The 20,401-nt window shown below is 46.0% G+C and overlaps 1 protein-coding gene across 2 annotated transcripts in view; it reads right to left on the reverse strand.

Moving 5' to 3' along the window:
• Nucleotides 1–14,575, reverse strand: part of LOC121878724 (growth/differentiation factor 8-like) — a 79,983-nt gene extending 65,408 nt beyond the window's left edge. The window contains exon 1 of one of the 2 annotated variants that reach the window (XM_042385070.1): nt 13,611–14,575. In XM_042385070.1, coding sequence (XP_042241004.1) covers nt 13,611–14,214 — 604 coding nt within the window. In that variant the 5' untranslated portion in view covers nt 14,215–14,575. The remainder of the gene's footprint in view (nt 1–13,610) is intronic. The other variant, XM_042385071.1, reaches the window with a different exon arrangement.
• Nucleotides 14,576–20,401: the final 5,826 nt, after the last annotated feature.

A 20,401-nucleotide genomic window follows, 5' to 3' on the forward strand; every position in this document is an offset into this window, starting at 1 on the left:
ACACCCGCCCACACACACACCCGCCCACACACACACACGCTCAATAGATAAACCTATACATGGAAGGGGAGGAATAGTGAAGAAAATCAATATTTGGTTGCAGTCAGGCTATAGCCCCGGACAACATGACACAACATATCGACCCTTCACAACCTCGCCACTATCGTCTCTCCTTGACTTACACCATTACCTACATTTGTCTTGTGATTTGTTTCACTATTTTTTATTAACTCTTTTTCCTATCTTCCTATACTCTCTCGACATAAATGGTCAAGGACGGCATACCTAATGACTCGGCTCCAGACAGAGAAGGGCCCTCGCAGACAGGCAGAGACTGGAAGGCCAAACGTGCTCCACCTTCCAGGCCATTCAATTTGAAGCTGCCTTTAATGATTGCCGGGTAAATCCTGGCTCAATACTCTGCGTTTGACCTATCATGCCACGCGTCATCTCCCGCCCAATTGAACTTTTGGTATTTGAAAATACGAAAGAAAGTGCTTTCAACGTTCGCGTGCATCATTTAATTAAAAGGACGAGGGACAGAGAGAGCTATGCGGTGAAGACATCAATGAGCTAGATTCATGAAGGATCGAGTTGAGGTGGACGGCTCTACGGTCTACTCAGAAAATGCATTCCTGTCTCCCCCTCGAAGCCTCCGAGGCCCCCTTCCACCCGCCTTTGTGGAGCAATTAACGCCGTAATATGTTGTATGGCTGACGACGCAATAGAGCGCGTACCCAGAGATCTGTACCCAAGGAGGCCGCCCACCACTACCCGTATACACACACCAAAGGCTTAATGACTACCCATAAAGTGGTGGCCACTTACATATGTGCACGCGCCCCGGGGTGCACACACCCCTAGGTATACAGGCTCCAAGGTGATCATATGCCCCTTGATGCACACGCTCCGCCGGTAACACTCCCACCCGCCTATTATATATTTAAGTCGACTTTTTTCCAAGGCAGCAAGCACGTGGAACCACAGGTGCACATACCGGTGCGTGTACACACACACACACACACACACACTCACCGTGTATCAGCTGTTGTGGATGCATTGTTGTCGTGTATTATGACATGATGTCTCATGACTATTACGCAACGGCAGCTCGAGAGAGTGAGAGGGAGGAGTGCGCGGCGCAGTTATTGGTGAGTGTTGCCTTACGTGAAGTCCTGCGCAAATTGTCGCTTCACACACGACTACCTTCCTTCACCCCTCCAAGGATAAGACTCACTTTGTTTCTACTTAGGGTAACTTAACGTGTATATCAGCAGCTTAAGTTGAAATGGGCCTTCGTTGTGACGTTGTTTCTTATGCAACTAGAATCTCGTGTGAAGGTTGAGGGGGTTAGTGTGTTTATGGTAGAAGATGTGGGCTTGTTGACGTGTGTGTGTGTGTGCTTACAAGTGTGCATGTATGGATGTGTGTGTGCTTACATGTTTGCATGTATGTCTGTGTGTGTGCGCTTACATATGTGCATGTAAGTCTGTGTGTGCGTGCTTACATGTGTGCATGTATGTGTGTGTGTGTGCGTGTGTCTGCTTATATGTGTGTGTGTGCGTGCTTACAAGTGTGCATGTGTGTGTGTGTGTGTGTACTTGCAAGTGTGCATGTATGTCTGTCTGTGTGCTTACATGTTTGCATGTATGTCTGTGTGTGTGCTTACATGTGGATGTATGTCTGTTTGTGTGCTCACTTGTGTACATGTATGCCTGTTTGTGTGCTTACATGTGTGTGTGTGTGTTTTTCTGTCTTTCTGTGAGTAAGTTTGAGTGTATGTATGTATGTATGTATGTATGTATGTATGTATGTATGTATGTATATATGTATGTATGTATGCGCGTGTGTATGTACAATGAAAGACATAGGTCGTGTCGTGAAATTTGGTGAAAACATATGCCGAAGAGCTAAACTTTTGGTGCTCTGCCATGTGGTAGGGGGCTGTCATAATGTTTCACGAGTTATATTTAATCTTTGTACAAAACCGCGACACGACTTTTGTCTTTGATTGTACATATGTATGTGTATGCGTGAGTGTGTGCATGTGTCAAATATACACACGGTCGGGGTATGAAATCATTTCCTTTTTAGTGAAAATTAGGTTGTTGTGGATGACGTCTTTTGTGGTGGATGATGACTGTAATGGTGGATGATGACTGTTATGGTGGATGATGACTGTTATGGTGGATGATGACTGTTATGGTGGATGATGACTGTTATGGTGGATGATGACTGTTATGGTGGATGATGACTGTGTTATGGTGGATGATGACTGTCATGGTGGATGATGACTGTTATGGTGGATGATGACTGTAATGGTGGATGATGACCGCTATGGTGGATGATGACTATTGTATGGTGGATGATGACTGTTATGGTGGATGATGACTGTTATGGTGGATGATGACTGTTATGGTGGATGATGACTGTTATGGTGGATGATGGTTCTTTGGTGGATGATGACTGTTATGGTGGATGATACTGTTATGGTGGATGATGACTGTTATGGTGGATGATGGCTATGGTGGATGATGACTGTTGGTGGATGATGACTGTTATGGTGGATGATGACAATGGATGATGACTGTTATGGTGGATGATGACTGTTATGATGGATGATGACTGTTATGATGGATGATGACTGTTATGGTGGATGATGACTGTTATGGTGGATGATGACTGTTATGATGGTGATGATGACTGTTATGGTGGATGATGACGTGTTATGGTGGATGATGACTGTTATGGTGGATGATGACTGTTTGGTGGATGATGGCTGTGAGTGGATGGATGGTGGATAGCTGTTATGGTGGATGATGACTGTTATGTTGGATGATGACTGTTATGGTGGATGATGACTGTTATGGTGGATGATGACTGTTATGGTGGATGATGACTGTTATGGTGGATGATGACTGTTATGATGGATGATGACTGTTATGATGGATGATGACTGTTATGGTGGATGATGACTGTTATGGTGGATGATAGTACTGTTGTTGTGGACGATGACTCTCGTGGTGAATAATAGTGTGTGTTGAGTGAGGAGTGTGTTGAATGAAGAGTGTGTTGAGGAGGAGGAGTGTGTTGAGTATGGAGGAGTGTGTTGAGTGTGGAGGAGTGTGTTGAGGTGGAGGAGTGTGTTGAGTGTGGAGGAGTGTGTTGAGGTGTGGAGGAGTGTGTTGGTGTGGAGGGAGTGTGTTGGTGAGGAGGTGTGTTGAGTGTGGAGGTGTGTTGACTGAGGAGGGAGTGTGTTGAGCGTGGAGGAGTGTGTTGAGTGTGGAGGAGTGTGTTGAGTGAGGAGGAGTGTGTTGAGTGAGAGATGGCGGGTGTTAGGTGTGTTTAATGTGGTGTGTGAGAGGTTAACCCTTGTAATGTGCCCGGTAACCGCAATGGTGAGACACTTATTGTCATTCATGAGTGTTGTGACGGTTGACGAGGGGAGGTTGACGAGTGTGTTGTGACGGTTGACAGTGTGTTGTGACGGTTGACGAGTGTGTTGTGACGGTTGACGAGTGTGTTGTGACGGTTGATGAGTGTGTTGTGACGGTTGATGAGTGTGTTGTGACGGTTGACGAGTGTGTTGTGACGGTTGCTGGAGTGTGCTGTGACGGTTGACGAGTGTGTTGTGACGGTTGATGAGTGTGCTGTGACGGTTGACGAGTGTGTTGTGACGGTTGATGAGTGTATTGTGACGGTTCACGAGTGTGTTGTGACGGTTGATGAGTGTGTTGTGACGGTTGACGAGTGTGTTGTGACGGTTGACGAGTGTGTTGTGACGGTTGACGAGTGTATTGTGACGGTTGAACACCGGTATTAAAGGTGGATATCACGTGTAATTATGGGGATAAGTGGTGGATATCACGTGTATAGGGGTTGGATGACGAGTTTATTTCGACAATTAATATTTTGACCTGAGTAAAAGTAACACGTGAACTGTTGGAGAGAGAGAGAGAGCTCCCATCTATGCATAACAAACAATATATATATGGTGCTGGGAGTGTACATACATATATAAACTGATGTATATGACTCATTTGGATCTGGAGCACAAACGGACACACTCTTATTCTTATTTACTTGACATACCATAAATATAGCGCGCGAACTGAAAGTATATTGAGTAATGTGTATGACTTAAGAGTGTAATGCGAGTTGTGGGATAGTTTGTGAGTCGTTGGTATATTGTGAGTCGTTGGTATATTGTGAGTCGTTGGTATATTGTGAGTCGTTGGTATATTGTGAGCCGTTGGTATATTGTGAGCCGTTGATATATTGTGAGTCGTTGGTATATTGTGAGTCGTTGGTATATTGTGAGTCGTTGGTATATTGTGAGTCGTTGGTATATTGTGAGTCGTTGGTATATTGTGAGTAGTTGATATGTTTTGTGAGCTGTAAGTGTATTTCGTGAGCTGCAAGTGTACTTGGTGAGCTGTAAGTGTATTTGGTGAGCTGTAAGTGTATTTGGTGAGCTGTAAGTGAATTTGGTGAGCTGTAAGTGTATTTGGTAAGGTAAAGGTGCATTGGGTGTATGGGTGGAGTGTAAGAGGTGTACCTGAGAATAACCATATAAGTTAAGTGTTGTATTGTATCAGGTACTGTAAGGAAGTGTTTTCGTTGTGACTCCCAAGTATATAGGGCGTCCGAGAAAAATATCCCCCTCCTCCCTCAACTCACAGTGTCTCAGGGAGAAGGCAGGGAAGAGGAGGCAAGGGCATTTTGCTGGGACACCCTCTATGTCTAAAAATAACGTATGCCTGAATGAATGACGAATGCCACAGGTGGTATAAGCATACGTTGAAAGTAATATAGAGTTGTATGAGAAAAGTAAGGGATGTATCTGTGAAGTGGGTGTCTTGAGAAGTGAAAATACAGATTGGAAGTGTAGAGGTGTGTCTAGTGTGAAGGTGTGTCTTAGTGTGGGGGTGTGTCTTAGTGTGGAGGTGTGTCTTAGTGTGGAGGTGTGTCTAGTGTGGAGGGTGTGTCTAGTGTGGGTGTGTGGTGTGGGGTGTGTCTTAGTGTGGAGGTGTGTCTGGTGTGGAGGTGTGTCTTTGGTGTGGGTGTGTCTTATGTGGAGTGTGTCTAGTGTGGAGGTGTGTCTTAGTGCGGAGGTGTGTCTTAGTGTGGAGGTGTGTCTTAGTGTGGAGGTGTCTTTGGAGGTGTGTCTAGTGTGGAGGTGTGTCTTAGAGTGGAGGTGTGTCTTAGTGTGGGGGTGTGTCTTAGTGTGGGTGTGTCTTAGTGTGGGGGTGTGTCTTGGTGTGGAGGTGTGTCTTAGTGTGGAGGTGTGTCTAGTGTGGGGGTGTGTCTGGTGTGGGTGTGTCTTAGTGTGGAGGTGTGTCTTAGTGTGGAGGTGTGTCTAGTGTGGAGGTGTGTCTTAGTGTGGGGGTGTGTCTTAGTGTGGGTGTGTCTTGTGTGGAGGTGTGTAGTGTGGGGTGTGTCGTGGTGTGGAGGTGTGTCTAGTGTGGAGGTGTGTCTTAGTGTGGAGGTGTGTGTAGTGTGGAGGTATGTCTTAGTGTGGAAGTGTGTCTTAGTGTGGGGGGTGTGTCTAGTGTGGAGTGTGCGTGTGTGGGGGTGTGTTTAGTGTGGAGGTGTGTCTTAGTTGGAAGTGTTCGTGGTGTGGTGTGTGTCTAAGTGGAGGTGTGTCTTAGAGTGGAGGTGTGTCTTAGAGTGGAGGTGTGTCTTAGAGTGGGTGTGTCTTGAGTGTGGAGATGTGTTTTAGTGTGGAGGTGTCTCTTAGTGTGGAAGTGTGTCTTAGTGTGGAGGTGTGTCTTAGTGTGGAGGTGTGTGTCTTAGTGTGGAGGTGTGTCTTAGTGTGGGTGTGTCTTAGTGTGGAGGTGTGTTTAGTGTGGGTGTGTGTCTTAGTGTGGAGGTGTGTCTTAGAGGTGGAGGTGTGTGTCTTAGTGTGGAGGTGTGTGTCTTAGAGTGGGGTGTGTGTCTTAGAGTGGTGTGTGTCTTAGTGTGGAGGTGTGTGTCTTAAGGTGGAGGTGTGTCTTAGAGTGGAGGTGTGTGTCTTAGAGAGGAGGTGTGTCTTAGAGTGGAGTGTGTGTCTTAAGTGGAGGTGTGTTTGGTGTGGAGGTGTGTCTTAGAGTGGAGGTGTGTGTCTTAGTGTGGAGGTGAGTGTCTTGGAGTGGAGGTGTTTCTTAGTGTGGAGGTGTGTCTTAGAGTGGAGGTGTGTGTCTTAGTGTGGAGTGTGTGTCTTAGAGTGGAGGTGTGTTTAGTGTGGAGGTGTGTCTTAGAGTGGAGGTGTGTGTAGAGAGTGGAGGCGTGTGTCTTAGTGTGGAGGTGTGTGTCTTAGAGTGGAGGTGTTTCTTAGTGTGGAGGTGTGTGTCTTAGTGTGGAGGTGTGTCTTAGAGATGGAGGTGTGTCTTTAGAGTGGAGGGTGTGTCTTAGAGTGGAGGTGTGTCTTAGAGTGGAGGTGTTTCTTAGTGTGGAGGTGTGTCTTAGAGTGGAGGTGTGTCTTAGTGTGGAGGTGTGTCTTAGAGTGGAGGTGTGTCTTAGAGTGGAGGTGTGTGTGTCTTAGAGTGGAGGTGTGTGTAGGTGTGGAGGTGTGTCTTAGAGTGGAGGTGTGTGTCTTAGAGTGGAGGTGTGTGTGTGTCTTAGTGTGGAGGTGTGTGTCTTAAGTGAAGTGTTTCTTAGTGTGGAGGTGTGTCTTAGTGTGAGTGTGTCTTAAGTGGAGGTGTGTCTTAGAGTGGGGGTGTGTGTCTTGGTGGAGGTGTGTGTCTTAGTGTGGAGGTGTGTGTCTTAGAGTGGAGTGTGTCTTAGAGTGGAGGTGTGTGTCTTAGAGTGGAGTGTGTGTCTTAGAGTGGAGGTGTGTGTCTTAGAGTGGAGGTGTGTGTCTTAGAGTGAGGTGTGTGTCTTAGAGTGGAGGGTGTGTCTTAGTGTGGAGGTGTGTGTCTTAGTGTGGAGGTGTGTCTTAGTGTGGAGGTGTGTGTCTTAGTGTGGAGGTGTCTTAGTGTGGGGTGTGTCTTAGAGTGGAGGTGTGTCTTGGTGTGGGGGTGTGTCTTGTGTGTGGAGGGTGTGTCTTAAGTGGGAGGTGTGTCTTAGAGTGGAGGTGTGTCTTAGTGTGGAGGTGTGTCTGTGTGGAGGTGTGTCTTGGTGTGGAGGTGTGTCTTGGTGTGGAGTGTGCCTAGAGTGGAGGTGTGTCTTGAGAGTGGAGGTGTGTGTCTTAGAGTGGAGGTGTGTGTCTTAGAGTGGAGGTGTGTGTCTTAGAGTGGAGGTGTGTCTTATTGTGGAGGTGTGTGTCTTAGTGTGGAGGTGTGTCTTATTGTGGAGGTGTGTCTTGGTGTGGAGGTGTGTCCTAGAGTGGAGGTGGAGTCTTAGAGTGGAGGTGTGTGTGTCTTGGTGTGGAGGTGTGTCTTAGTGTGGAGTGTGTGTGTGTGGAGGTGTGTCTTAGGTGGAGGTGTGTGTGTCTTGGTGTGGAGGTGTGTCTTAGTGTGGAGGTGTGTCTTAGGGTGGAGGTGTGTCTTAGTGTGGAGGTGTGTCTTATTGTGGAGGTGTGTCTTAGAGTGGAGGTGTGTGTCTTGGTGTGGAGGTGTGTCTTAGTGTGGAGGTGTGTCTTAGAGTGGAGGTGTGTGTCTTAGTGTGGAGGTGTGTCTTAGTGTGGGGTGTGTCTTAGTGTGGAAGTGTGTGTCTTAGAGTGGAGGTGCGTCTTAGTGTGGAGGTGTGTCTTATTGTGGAGGTGCGTCTTAGTGTGGAGGTGTGTCTTGTGTGGAGTGTGTCTGTGTGGAGGTGTGTCTTAGAGTGGAGGTGTGTGTGAGTGGAGTGTGTGTCTTAGAGTGGAGGTGTGTGTGTGGTGTGGAGGTGTGTGTCTTAGTGTGGGTGTGTCTTAGTGTGGAGGTGTGTCTTAGTGTGGAGGTGTGTCTTAGTGTGGAGGTGTGTGTGTAGTGTGGGGTGTGTCTTAGAGTGGAGGTGTGTCTTAGTGTGGAGGTGTGTGTCTTAGTGTGGGGTGTGTGTCTTAGTGTGGAGGTGTGTGTCTTGGTGTGGAGGTGTGTCTTAGTGTGGAGGTGTGTCTTAGTGTGGAGGTGTGTGTCTTAGTGTGGAGGTGTGTCTTAGTGTGGAGGTGTGTGGAGTGTGTCTTAGGTGTGGAGGTGTGTGTCTTAGTGTGGAGGTGTGTCTTAGAGTGGAGGTGTGTCTTAGTGTGGAGGTGTGTGTCTTAGTGTGGAGGTGTGTGTCTTAGTGTGGAGGTGTGTGTCTTGAGTGTGGAGGTGTGTCTTGAGTGTGGAGGTGTGTCTTAGTGTGGAGGTGTGTGTCTTAGTGTGGAGGTGTGTGTCTTAGTGTGGGAGGTGTGTGTCTTAGTGTGGAGGTGTGTGTCTTAGTGTGGAGGTGTGTCTTAGTGTGAGGTGTGTGTCTTAGTGTGGAGGTGTGTCTTAGAGTGGAGGTGTGTCTTGGTGTGGAGGTGTGTGTGGTGTGGAGGTGTGTGTCTTAGTGTGGAGGTGTGTGTTTGGTGTGGAGTGTGTGTCTTAGTGTGGAGGTGTGTTTAGTGTGGAGGTGTGTCTTAGTGTGGAGGTGTGTCTTAGGGTGGAGTGTGTCTTAGTGTGGAGGTGTGTGTCTTGGTGTGGAGTGTGTGTGGTGTGGAGTGTGTCTTAGAGTGGAGGTGTGTGTAGTGTGGAGGTGTGTGTCTTAGTGTGGAGGTGTGTGTTGGGGAGTGGGTGTGTGTCTTAGTGTGGAGGTGTGTGTCTTAGTGTGGAGGTGTGTGTCTTGGTGTGGAGGTGTGTCTTAGTGTGGGTGTATGTGTGTGGAGGTGTGTGTGGGTGGAGGTGTGTCTTAGTGTGGAGTGTGTGTCTTAGTGTGGAGGTGTGTCTTAGTGTGGAGGTGTGTGTCTTAGAGTGGAGGTGTGTCTTAGTGTGGAGGTGTGTGTCTTGAGTGTGGAGGTGTGTGTTAGAGTGGAGGTGTGTGTCTTAGTGTGGAGGTGTGTCTTAGAGTGGGTGTGTGTCTTAGTGTGGAGGTGTGTCTTAGAGTGGAGGTGTGTCTTAGAGTGGAGGTGTGTGTGTAGTGTGGAGGTGTGTCTTAGAGTGGAGGTGTGTGTCTTAAGTGCAGGTGTGTCTTAGTGTGGAGGTGTGTCTTAGAGTGGAGTGTGTGTCTTAGTGTGGAGGTGTGTGTCTTAGAGTGGAGGTGTGTGAGTGGAGGTGTGTGTCTTAGAGAGTCTGTGTGGAGGTGTGTCTTAGTGTGTGTCTTAGTGTTAGGTGTGTCTTATTGTGGAGGTGTGTCTAGTGGGAAGGTGTGTCTTAGTGTGGAGGTGTGTGTCTTAGTGTGGAGGTGTGTCTTTGGTGGAGGTGTGTCTAGTGTGGAGGTGTGTCTTAGTGTGGAGGTGTGTGTCTTAGTGTGGAGGTGTGTCTTGGTGTGGAGGTGTGTGTCTTAGTGTGGAGTGTGTCTTATTGTGGAGGTGTGTCTAGTGTGGGTGTGTCTTGGTGTGGAGGTGTGTGTCTTAGTGTGGAGGTGTGTCTTATTGTGGGGTGTGTCTGGTGTGGAGGTGTGTCTTAGTGTGGAGGTGTGTGTCTTAGTGTGGAGGTGTGTCCTTAGAGTGGAGGTGTGTCTTAGGTGGAGTGTGTGTCTTAGTGTGGAGGTGTGTCTTAGTGTGGAGGTGTGTCTTAGAGTGGAGGTGTGTCTTAGAGTGGAGGTGTGTCTTAGAGTGGAGGTGTGTGTCTTAGTGTGGAGGTGTGTCTTAGAGTGGAGGTGTGTGTCTGTGTGGAGGTGTGTGTCTTAGAGTGGAGGTGTGTCTTAGTATGGAGGTGTGTGTCTTAGTGTGGAGGTGTGTCTTAGAGTGGAGTGTGTCTTAGAGTGGAGGTGTGTGTCTTAGAGGTGGAGGTGTGTGTCTTAGGTGGAGGTGTGTGTCTTAGTGTGAGTGTGTGTCTTAGTGTGGAGGTGTGCTTAGGTGGAGGTGTGTCTTAGAGTGGAGGTGTGTGTCTTAGAGTGGAGTGTGTGTCTTAGGTGGAGGTGTGTCTTAGAGTGGAGGTGTGTGTCTTAGTGTGGAGGTGTGTGTCTTAGAATGTGGGTGTGTGTCTTAGAGTGGAGGTGTGTCTTAGTGTGGAGGTGTGTCTTAGTGTGGAGGTGTGTCTTAGAGTGGGTGTGTGTCTTAGAGTGGAGGTGTGTGTCTTAGAGTGGAGGTGTGTGTCTTAGAGTGGAGGTGTTTCTTAGTGTGGAGGTGTGTCTTGAGTGTGGAGGTGTGTCTTAGAGTGGAGGGTGTGTGTCTTAGAGTGGAGGTGTGTGTCTTAGAGTGGAGGTGTGTGTCTTAGGTGGAGGTGTTTCTTAGGTGAAGGTGTGTCTTAGAGTGGAGGTGTGTGTCTTAGTGTGGGGTGTGTCTTAGAGAGTGGAGGTGTGTGTCTTAGAGGTGGAGGTGTGTCTTAGAGTGAAGGTGTGTCTTAGAGTGGAGGTGTGTGTCTTAGTGTGGAGTGTGTGTCTTAGAGTGGAGGTGTGTCTTAGAGAGTGGAGGTGTGTCTTATAATTGAGGTGTGTGTCTTAGTGTGGAGGTGTGTCTTAGAGTGGAGGTGTGTCTAGAGGCAGGAGGTGTGTCTTAGAGTGGAGGTGTGTCTTAGGTGGAGGTGTGTCTTGAGTGTGGAGTGTCTTAGTGTGGAGGTGTGTGTGTCTTAGAGTGGAGGTGTGTGTCTTAGAGTGGAGTGTGTGTCTTAGAGTGGAGGTGTTCTAGTGTGGAGGTGTGTGTCTTAGTGTGGAGGTGTGTGTCTTAGTGTGGAGGTGTTTTGAGTGTGGAGGTGTGTGTGGTGTTGTGCTTGTGGAGGTGTGTGTGGAGGTGTGTGTGTGTCTTAGTGTGGAGGTGTGTGTCTTCGTGTGGGTGTGTGTTTAGTGTGGACGTGTGTCTTAGTATGGAGGTGCGTCTTAGTGTGGGTGTGTGTCTGGTGTGGATGTGTGAGTCTTAGTGTGGACGTGTGTCTTAGTATGGAGGTGTGTGTCTTAGTGTGGAGGGTGTGTGTGTCTTAGTGTGGGGTGTGTCTTAGTGTGGACGTGTGTCTTAGTATGGAGGTGTGTCTTAGTGTGGAGGTGTGTGTCTTAGTGTGGAGGTGTGTGTTTTTAGTGCGGAGGTGTGTGTCTTAGTGTGGAGGTGTGTGTCTTAGTGTGGACGTGTGTCTTGGTGTGGAGGTGTGTCTTCGTGTGGAGGTGTGTGTGGACGTGTGTGTGTCTTAGTATGGAGGTGCGTTTCTTAGTGTGGAGGTGTGTGTCTTAGTGTGGAAGTGTGTGTCTCAGTGTGGAGGTGAATCTAGTGTGGAGGAGTGCAGTCTAAGGTTGACGTCATCTATTTTCGTGGACATTTGGCACGATATGAAATGTGTGTTTGGAAAGATATAAATACATTCAAGTATATACAGTCTCCTTCACTAGTGTGTTTACAGGGGCTCGTCAGGTTTTGTGCAGTGTGGGAGCCCTGTGTTTGTTTACATTCGACGGAAGAAAACTCGCAACAGTAAATATGCTATGGAGTCAAATCAAAACAATATTAAAATAAATATCTCAAAAATAATGATTTGTGGAATGTTTATATGACGAGCCCCTGTAAACGCACTAGTGAAGGGGACTGTACATCACTTGGGAGAATGGAAGTGTACAGTGCATAGGTCAGGGGTGTGGACGTTTTAACATAAAACATCGTTTTGAAAAGAATGTAAGAGTTTAGGTAATGAGATAAAGAGTACTATTGGCAGTACCAAAGTATACTAGAGTGGAGAGCAGAGTGCCTGGAGAGGTAAAACTGTAATGGCAAAAGTCTGGAGAGAGAGAGAGAGAGAGAGTGTGTTAGAAGAATACAAGTTTCTTTGGCGGTCGAGATTGATAATGTGATTAGGGGTATAAGAGATGTGTGTGTGTGTGTGTATATGTGTGTGTGTGTGTGTGTGTGTGTGTGTGTGTGTGTGTGTGTGTGTGTGTGTGTGTGTGTGTGTGTGTGTGTGTGTGTGTGTGTGTGCTAAGTTAACAGTGTGATTAAGATGATATAATGCGTCTGGAATGAGAGACATGAACTAAAAGGCAGACAAGTGTAGTAGTGGGGGGAGTAGTGTGGTGGCTGACAGAAGGACCTTTAAGATAGTGGTAGTATATGTAAAAACAATCTACAACACCGTCTTAGGAGCTTCTGTGTGATGTGTTGGCTCGGTTCAGTAATTGTTGTAGTCATTTACTCTACATTTAGATATTTATAAGAGAATAAAGAAATAGTTAATAGTGATATATTAAAAAAAAATCAATGGAAGAAAGATCATTAGTGATATTCAGTATTATGTTGTTTAACTCTATTGAAAATAACTTTATCTCCTGGTATGTGATGTGGCGATACACGAGATGCATTTGGCGAATAATTGGAGACATCTAAACAAATGACGAACGAATATACAGTATAATCATAACACAAACTATATAGGAATACCATGATTACTAACCTAACCTAACTAAATTAAGTATACTTTTGTTATATTACGATACTCAATAACATTAAATGGAAGAGAACTTACTTTACAATATAATATTATTAACTAATTTTCAATATTCATAAACATAAGAGTTATTCTTGTAAGGCAAAAACGTTTCTCTTGTTAAAACTTATTGGGAATTAGTTAATGTATCACTAAAACTGCTCTTCTCCATTTAACACCTCATCTGCTCTCATAAAATAACATTATACTGAATTATATAAGGTAAGATCTGCCAAGTTTCATATAATTATTGATATATCATTATATATTTAGCGTAACGTATACACATATAAGAACGTGAGTCTTGCAGGTGTACACAAGCTCGGGCATTTGGTTGTTATTGTTACGCTTTACTGGTCTAGCTGCTGCTCTATTATTAGTTACAGCTGTGTTGTTACCTGTAAATGTCTTGTTAGCTGCAGCTGTGTTGTTAGCTGCAAGTGTGTTTTTAGATGCAGGTGTATTAGCTGCAGGTGTGTAGTCACTTGCTGTGGTAGAGAGAGATTGTTTTGTATGTATTTGTGTGTTTTTTACTAAGTGCATATTGAGAAAAACAGAAGACTACGTTGAGCATTAAATCCCCACAAGAGCCCTGGCACGCGCAGTACAGATGCACAGTGTGATCAATATAGTGCCTTATAAATGGTCAATACAGTGAGTTGGTGGCGTGCGTAAGCCCGCTTGTTGCCCACGTCTGAAGCTGGTCAATAATTCTGGATTTTACACTGGCGTTGAGGTGGGAGGGGAGAAGGGGAGGGGTGGGGGCTGGAGGTGTGTGTGTTTGTGTGTGTGTGTGTGTGTGTGTGTGTGTGAGGGAGGGAGGGAGGAGGGGGAGGAGGAGGGGTGGTAGTTACAGGCTGTCCTCGCGTGAAACTGAACAGTTGGTCGCCAGAAGCAATATGAAGCTATGTCAAAAGTTAAAAAGTAGGCTGGGCCTTCATACACTCGAATTAATTATATGTTTATATGTGAAATATTTTTTTTTTCTTTGAAGGAAGGTTTAGTAGCCAAATGGAAACTTCAAAACATTTATTATAAACACTTCAAACAACAGACAACACTATATGTCAACAAGATCCAATACCTCATAATACAATAATGGAGGGCGCCAGGGGGTGTTTTAGTCTAATTCAAGTGTATGGGTTGGTCGCCGGCCCTCAGGGGGACAAACCTCTGTGGACTAAGAGTTACCTGAATGTGAGGAGTAGTTGTTACCTGGTTCTACGGGGGAGAACATCTTCTCTGTCTTGCTCTCTGGCTCGTCGTCATTGTACGGAGGCTCCTGCATGTAGGCTGTCTGAGGTACCGACGTCCGCATTTCTTCTATAATCCCCTGGATGTTTGGATTTTGAGATATCACTACTCCGGTCATGTTGGGAGGGGTCAATAGGCCCGTAGCTGTCAACACTCTGTCTTTTATCTGTGCTAACCTCAAGTTCTTACGCATTTGTAACTGATAACAGCTTTGACAATATATTTGTTCTGAGGGCAGCGGGTCGTATTCCTCCTCGAGAGGAAGTTGGAAATTCGATTGATGGTGCTGCTCCTGTTGCTGCTGTGATGAACGATGGTGGTGGTTAGAACGCTGGTGCTCCCCACGGTGGTGAGGAACCTCAGTTACCTCCCGTGGCGGCTGTGGTTCATCCATCATCCCTGTTTCAGTATTGCGTGTTCTATCGGATTGAAGTTGATTTCTTCTATTTTCTCTCGCTCTGTTGTTATTCTTCCTGCGTTTGGCTTCCGTCAGCGCCTGCAGTAGCACCAGGGTCAGTAGAAGGTAGCGCGTCCACTGCATGTTTGCAAAGTTAGCTAGCGTCTCACACACTACTTCACGGCACACCCATAAGACCCGTTTCAAGATTGACAAGCGCTTTTATACATTAGGTCTGGGAGTTAATCGCTACCAGTACAAGGGGCGTGTCTTTGTTGATAGTCGAACCAATTAACTTTTCAAGTGCGTTAACTCTCTCTGCTATTGGCTGTTGAGGTACTTGAAGGAAGGCTCCGAGCCACTCAGAGCCCGTCGTGGGCGTGGTCACGGGTGTCGTGCTGGCGTAGGTTGCTGCTACCTGACCACGGGTGATCCTCTCATGAAGGAGCTCTCCCTCCTTACTCGTTCCGGGGAATCCTGCGTATACCAACAACACACAGCCTGTCCCTAACACACACAATTACATTTTCCCCTTTTCCATGCTCACGGTATGCAGGAGACACACGCACGCGTTTGTCGCTGTGTCAACTGTTAGGTAACCGAGAGCGAGGGAGGGCAGCCCCACCGCTGAGCTGCCGACGAACAAATGTGGAACTGTTCGATCTGCAAATCTGCTTCCTTCGGCGCTAAACCCACATGGTCACCACGCCTACCGGGCCACTACTATTTATAGCACTCTGAGCTTTTTATGGATCTGAGTTATAATAAGAGTGTGTAGTAGTGAAGGAGAGTTGGTGTTATTATTGGTGATACTCATAGTGATGTTTCCTTGTGGTGGTCCTCGAGTGGCCGACACGAGGCACCACTTAGGGGATGCTGATGAGCTGACACTTGAGGGTGACGGTGGGGTACTAAAGCTACTTAATGTGTTCATTATGATGCTGTGGTAGTGGTGGTGGTGGCTGTATGGTGGTGGTGGTGATGGCTGTATGGTGGTGGTGGTGATGGCTGTGAGGTGGTGGTGGTGATGGCTGTGAGGTGGTGGTGGTGATGACTGTGGCTGTGTGGTGGTGTTGATGACTGTGTGGTTTGTGATGGCTGTGTGATGGTGGTGGTGATGTCTGTGTGGTAGTAGTGGCTGTGGGGTGGTGGTGGCTGTGTGGTGGTGATAGTGGCTGTGTGGAGGTGATGGCTGTGTGGTGGTACTGGCTGTGGTGGTATAGTGATGGTGGAATAGTGTTTGTGGGAAAGATGGTGATATAGTGGTGGTGGTGGTGGTGGTGGTGGGAGTGGTAGTGGTATAGTCTATGGTGCTGGCTGTATAGTAGTGGTTGTGGTGTGGTAGTGACTATGAACTGCATGATATTGTTAGGTAGTAGTAGTGTAATTAGTAGTGGTAGTAGTAGTAGTAGTAAAGTAAGTGGTCACGTCTTGTCGATAGTATTAGTGATGACATTGGTGGGAATAATAATCTTTTTTGAATTGTTAAGATGGAGAGTGGTTGACGTGTGATGCTGGTTGACGTGTGATGCTGGTTGACGTGTGATGCTGGTTGACGTGTGATGATAATTAAAAACACACTAACAACCATTACAAGGGAAGTGGAGTGAATTAAAGAACGGAGGAGGAGGAGGAGGAGGTGGTGGAAGATGGGAGGAGTGAAGAGGGCAGTGGTGGGCGGGGCTTGCGATGGGCGGAGCGAGGGGTGAAGTGGGCGGGACCAAGGAGGTGGCGGGTAGGGTGTACAGCAACACATTGAAGCAGAGTAGTGATGCCTGCCCTTAGATTCAGTCGTCACCCTCCTCCACCCTCGCTACACCCTGCCTGTTGTACCTCCACCCTGGCTACACCCTGCCTGTTATACCTCCACTCTCGCTACACCCTGCCTGTTGTACCTCCACCCTGGCTACACCCTGCCTGTTATACCTCCACTCTCGCTACACCCTGCCTGTTGTACCTCCACCCTGCTGTATCTTCACTACACCCTGCTGTACCTTCACTACACCCTGCTGTACCTTCACTACACCCTGCTGTATCTTCACTACACCCTGCTGTACCCTCACTACACCCTGCTGTACCTTCACTACACCCTGCTGTACCTTCCTACCTGCTGTACCACTACACCCTGCTGTATCTTCACTACACCCTGCTGTACCCTCACTACACCCTGCTGTACCTTCACTACACCCTGCTGTATCTTCACTACACCCTGCTGTATCTTCACTACACCCTGCTGTACCTTCACTACACACTGCTTTCTGTACACATCAGGCATTGGATCAAAGAGTTAGCCAATATAGAGGCAAAAAACGTCTACAACATCCAATAGGTTCATTAGACTTAAACTGTGGATCAAGCCAGCGCCTCGGGTGAGGAAAACTTGACCATGGAGTTAATCTTGTAATGATTATCTTATCTAGATAAGACAACACTATTTACCTGAGTTAATCATTACTAAATGAGGCGGCGGCATGCAATGACAATTACTTATTGATTAGCGGCGTTGTACCATGGAATGATGACATGACTGGGGAAGGTCGGGCGACGCCGCGCTCTACCTCACACGCACACCTACCTTGGCGGCGTCCTCCTGCTTATATATATATATATATATATATATATATATATATATATATATATATATATATATATATATATATATATATATATATATATATATATATATATATATATATGATGTTCGGTTTAATAATACCATATATATAATTTGTTTTATGATTATCTATTTCACATCTATATAAACCCAGTCTGAATTGTTTAGAAAAAAATCACATGAGCATTGTATTTAATGATTTATCTTTTTATTACTAGTTAGAACAGGCGTTATGAGCTAAACTGTAATTTATAGTCTCCAGCTCGTTCACAGGTAGGAGGATGTAAACCTGTTCTTTCTCATCTTGTGTACGACAGGTGACGCCTGACTCACGTGGCTCACGGCCTGGCTTGATTTTTATTATTTACTGTTAAGGACCATGTTGTTAGGGCAATGTGGCTCCTCTTTACTCATCAGTCCTCTATGACAGATACACACACATGTAATATACACATTTTAATTGGAGAAACTTAGAAGACGGTTGTTTGAATATAGACAAAATAAAATCTACCATGAGCTTAACAGGTTGAGATTTTATCGAGTGGCCACGACAGGCTTACCCGAACCAAAACAAACTATCACTGTGTCGTGTCTGGTTTTAGCAGGAACAGAGAGAGTTTGGCAATACTCTCTGTAGGGCGCCATCATGACTTACAATTTTGATGTCTTACTGATGCTTCATTTAGGTAAATGTACTTTCAATTAAGGGCGCGGTAGCCAAGTGGATAGAGTTCTCACCTCTGGTCTTAAGTGACGCTGGCTCGATTCCGGGGTATTAGGCTCGCCCAGCTTTAAGGGAGTACACCTAACTTTACAGTTTAGGAAGTGAAGAAGGTCAAGTGCTGTATCGGGCTCCCTGTGTACTAAAAGCTGCAGTCACACTGTTCCTATAATCGGGACAACTCGAACCCTATTAAAAACTGTTTTATTTTCATATTCACACTTCATTGCGGTGAATGTTTTCATATGTGTGTCTACTCAGTAATGTTGGTCAGTCAGTCAGCCGCAGTTATGCTCTCATGGCGGCAATCATCATACCGCGTCACTGTTGCCCAATACCTTTTTATTTAATTATGGTATATGCTAAGTACCAATTAACTTCCAATACCTCTTATTCTGTCTGTCTGACCTTCAGTTAAGTACATTTGTTCATTTCAAAGTTCGACCCTAACAATGACGTGGAGTGATACTCGGTGGTGGATGAGGACTGGTGGATGAGGGGTGGTGGATGAGGGGTGGTGGGTGTGGGTGGTGGGGGTGGGTGGTGGGTGCTGGTGGTGGTGGAGATGGGTGGTGAGTGTGGTGGGTGGTGGTGGATGGTAGTGGTAGGTGGTGGATGCAGGGCATTTGGTTATGGGTGTGTTGCGTTTAGTGATAGTTCTGGTGGGTGGGTGACAGGTGGAACGGTGGGTGGTAGGTGGGTGGGTGGTGACAGGATGAGAAGTGGGTAGCTGGTGGAAGGTTGGTGACGGATGACAGGAGGGTGGCTGATGAAAAGTGGGTGGCGGATGGCAGGTGGGTGGCGGATGGCAGGTGGGTAGCGGATGACAAGTGCGTAGCTGGTGTCAGGTGGGTGGCGGATGGCAGGTTGGTGGGTGACATGTAGGTAGTAGGCGGGTGGCAGATGGTGCAGGGGTCACCACACTTCACCAGGTGGGAGCTGCACCTTATCAGATAAAAGACCTGGCCACTCCCACACATTATGAATGGACAGTTGCTTGGCAATCGTACAGATGAACTTTGCTGGGTGAACGAACTTATGAAGGAAAATAGTGAAGGAACATTATATTATATTATATATATATATATATATATATATATATATATATATATATATATATATATATATATATATATATATATATATATACTGTTGATGTGTTTCAATTAATTGTCAAAATACATCAAATTCCAATTAGAAGTAAATGTTTCGTATTTGCACGTGTATGGATGTAAATAATCTTGAAAGAACAGTTTAAAGACCTTTAAAGAGATGTACAATAAGTTACAAGGTTGTTTTGATCTGATATCTAAGCCAATGAGTGATGTAGGTCAAGCACCGTTTAAGACTCACGTGAGTGGTGGAGGTGACACAAGGTCGGGCTGTAGGTGTTGGAGTTCTTTGTTTACACATAACTCGGTGCCTTGGCAAAAGCACCGTTTAAGACTCACGTGAGTGGTGGAGGTGACACAAGGTCGGGCTGTAGGTGTTGGAGTTCTTTGTTTACACATAACTCGGTGCCTTGGCAAAGAACCCGGCTAATCCCGCCTCTTAAATCTCTCATATAAATGTCTTGGGTTGACACACTAATAAAATAATAACTAAATAAACTTATATAATATAATATAATATAATATAATATACACATGAGGGTCATCAGATACTACTTGACTGGCTGTTGATGCCCTCTAACTCTTCCGGCTTGGCACAATGACCCGTTCCTAGATTCACCTGTCACATGTAACACTCCGTACAAAAAAATTATCTTTACAATTTTCGTTCGAAACAAAATGACACCACGAACGAAAGTTTTTGATAAAGGCCCCTCAGGCAAACTGTTATTCACCTATCACATTGGAACGAACTTATTTTATATTAAGAATTAAATAACTAAATTAGGCCTACCATATTAAGTAGGAAATGTCTCACAATCACGCCTACCAACCCTAGCGAGACAACACAATTGTTCAGTTCCAAATTCTTCGGACTCCTCCTGAAAGATACTTTTTACCGGGTGTACCTACTGTAGGTCAGTCATAGCTCTCACATCTATCTAGGTCAGTTATAGCTGTCCTATTTACTTAGGTCAGTCAAAGTTGTCGCTTGCGTATAACTTAGCTCACTCATAATTGTCATATACATACAGGTAGATCAGTTGTGGCTGTAACACATACCTACCTCACCCCTATCCGTGGTAATGGCTTAAGGAAGCAACAGAAGAGAGGGAGGAGGAAGAACTATTAAAATAAGTCAGGACAAAATAAGGGTTGGGTTACACCGTTAGAGGCGCAGGCAGGCTGGGGTTGTCGACCGGCCGGGAACACTCGTATGCTCCTTGCAATAAAACAAAGATTTATGTGATATCCCGCCTTGAAGCACAGCAGGTTGTTGTGATCCTTGCTGACGATGAAGAGAAGTTTAGCACAAATCTAAGGAGAGTTATTTACATCTCTCTCATGGAAGGCAACATCTTTTTTGTTTTAACGTAAACAGTTGTGATATTTTGGTCCACGAAGATAACTACACCTTGGTCAAACATGGTCATCATATTTTGAGATAGATATATTCTGTTTATTTGACGTCATTATAAAAGTAAATAGCGCGGTCTTCTTTCATGGGAATCTTCTCGACATGATAAACATTGAGTAATATATAGATTCATTATAAATCCTCAAACGAAGAAATCAGATGTCACGTGTTTCTCCCATAACCTGAAGGGTGTGGGACAGAGTAAACAGTTAAGGTGATGAGATACTAAGTGGGGAGGAAGCCAATGCGACATGACCACAGTGCCGGGGGGGAGATGACTACAGTGCCGGTTGTGAGATGACTACAGTGCTGGGACTGACTACAGTGCCGGTTGGCAGAGATGACTACAGTGCCGGGGGGGCAGAGGATGGGGCAGAGATGACTACAGTGCCGGTTGGCAGAGAATACAGTGCCGGGGATGGGACAGAGAGATGACTACAGTGCTGGTTGGCAGAGATGACTACAGT

The sequence above is a fragment of the Homarus americanus genome, unplaced genomic scaffold (genome assembly GCF_018991925.1).
Source record: "Homarus americanus isolate GMGI-L3 unplaced genomic scaffold, GMGI_Hamer_2.0 scaffold2558, whole genome shotgun sequence".
In the NCBI taxonomy this organism is placed as follows: domain Eukaryota; kingdom Metazoa; phylum Arthropoda; class Malacostraca; order Decapoda; family Nephropidae; genus Homarus; species Homarus americanus.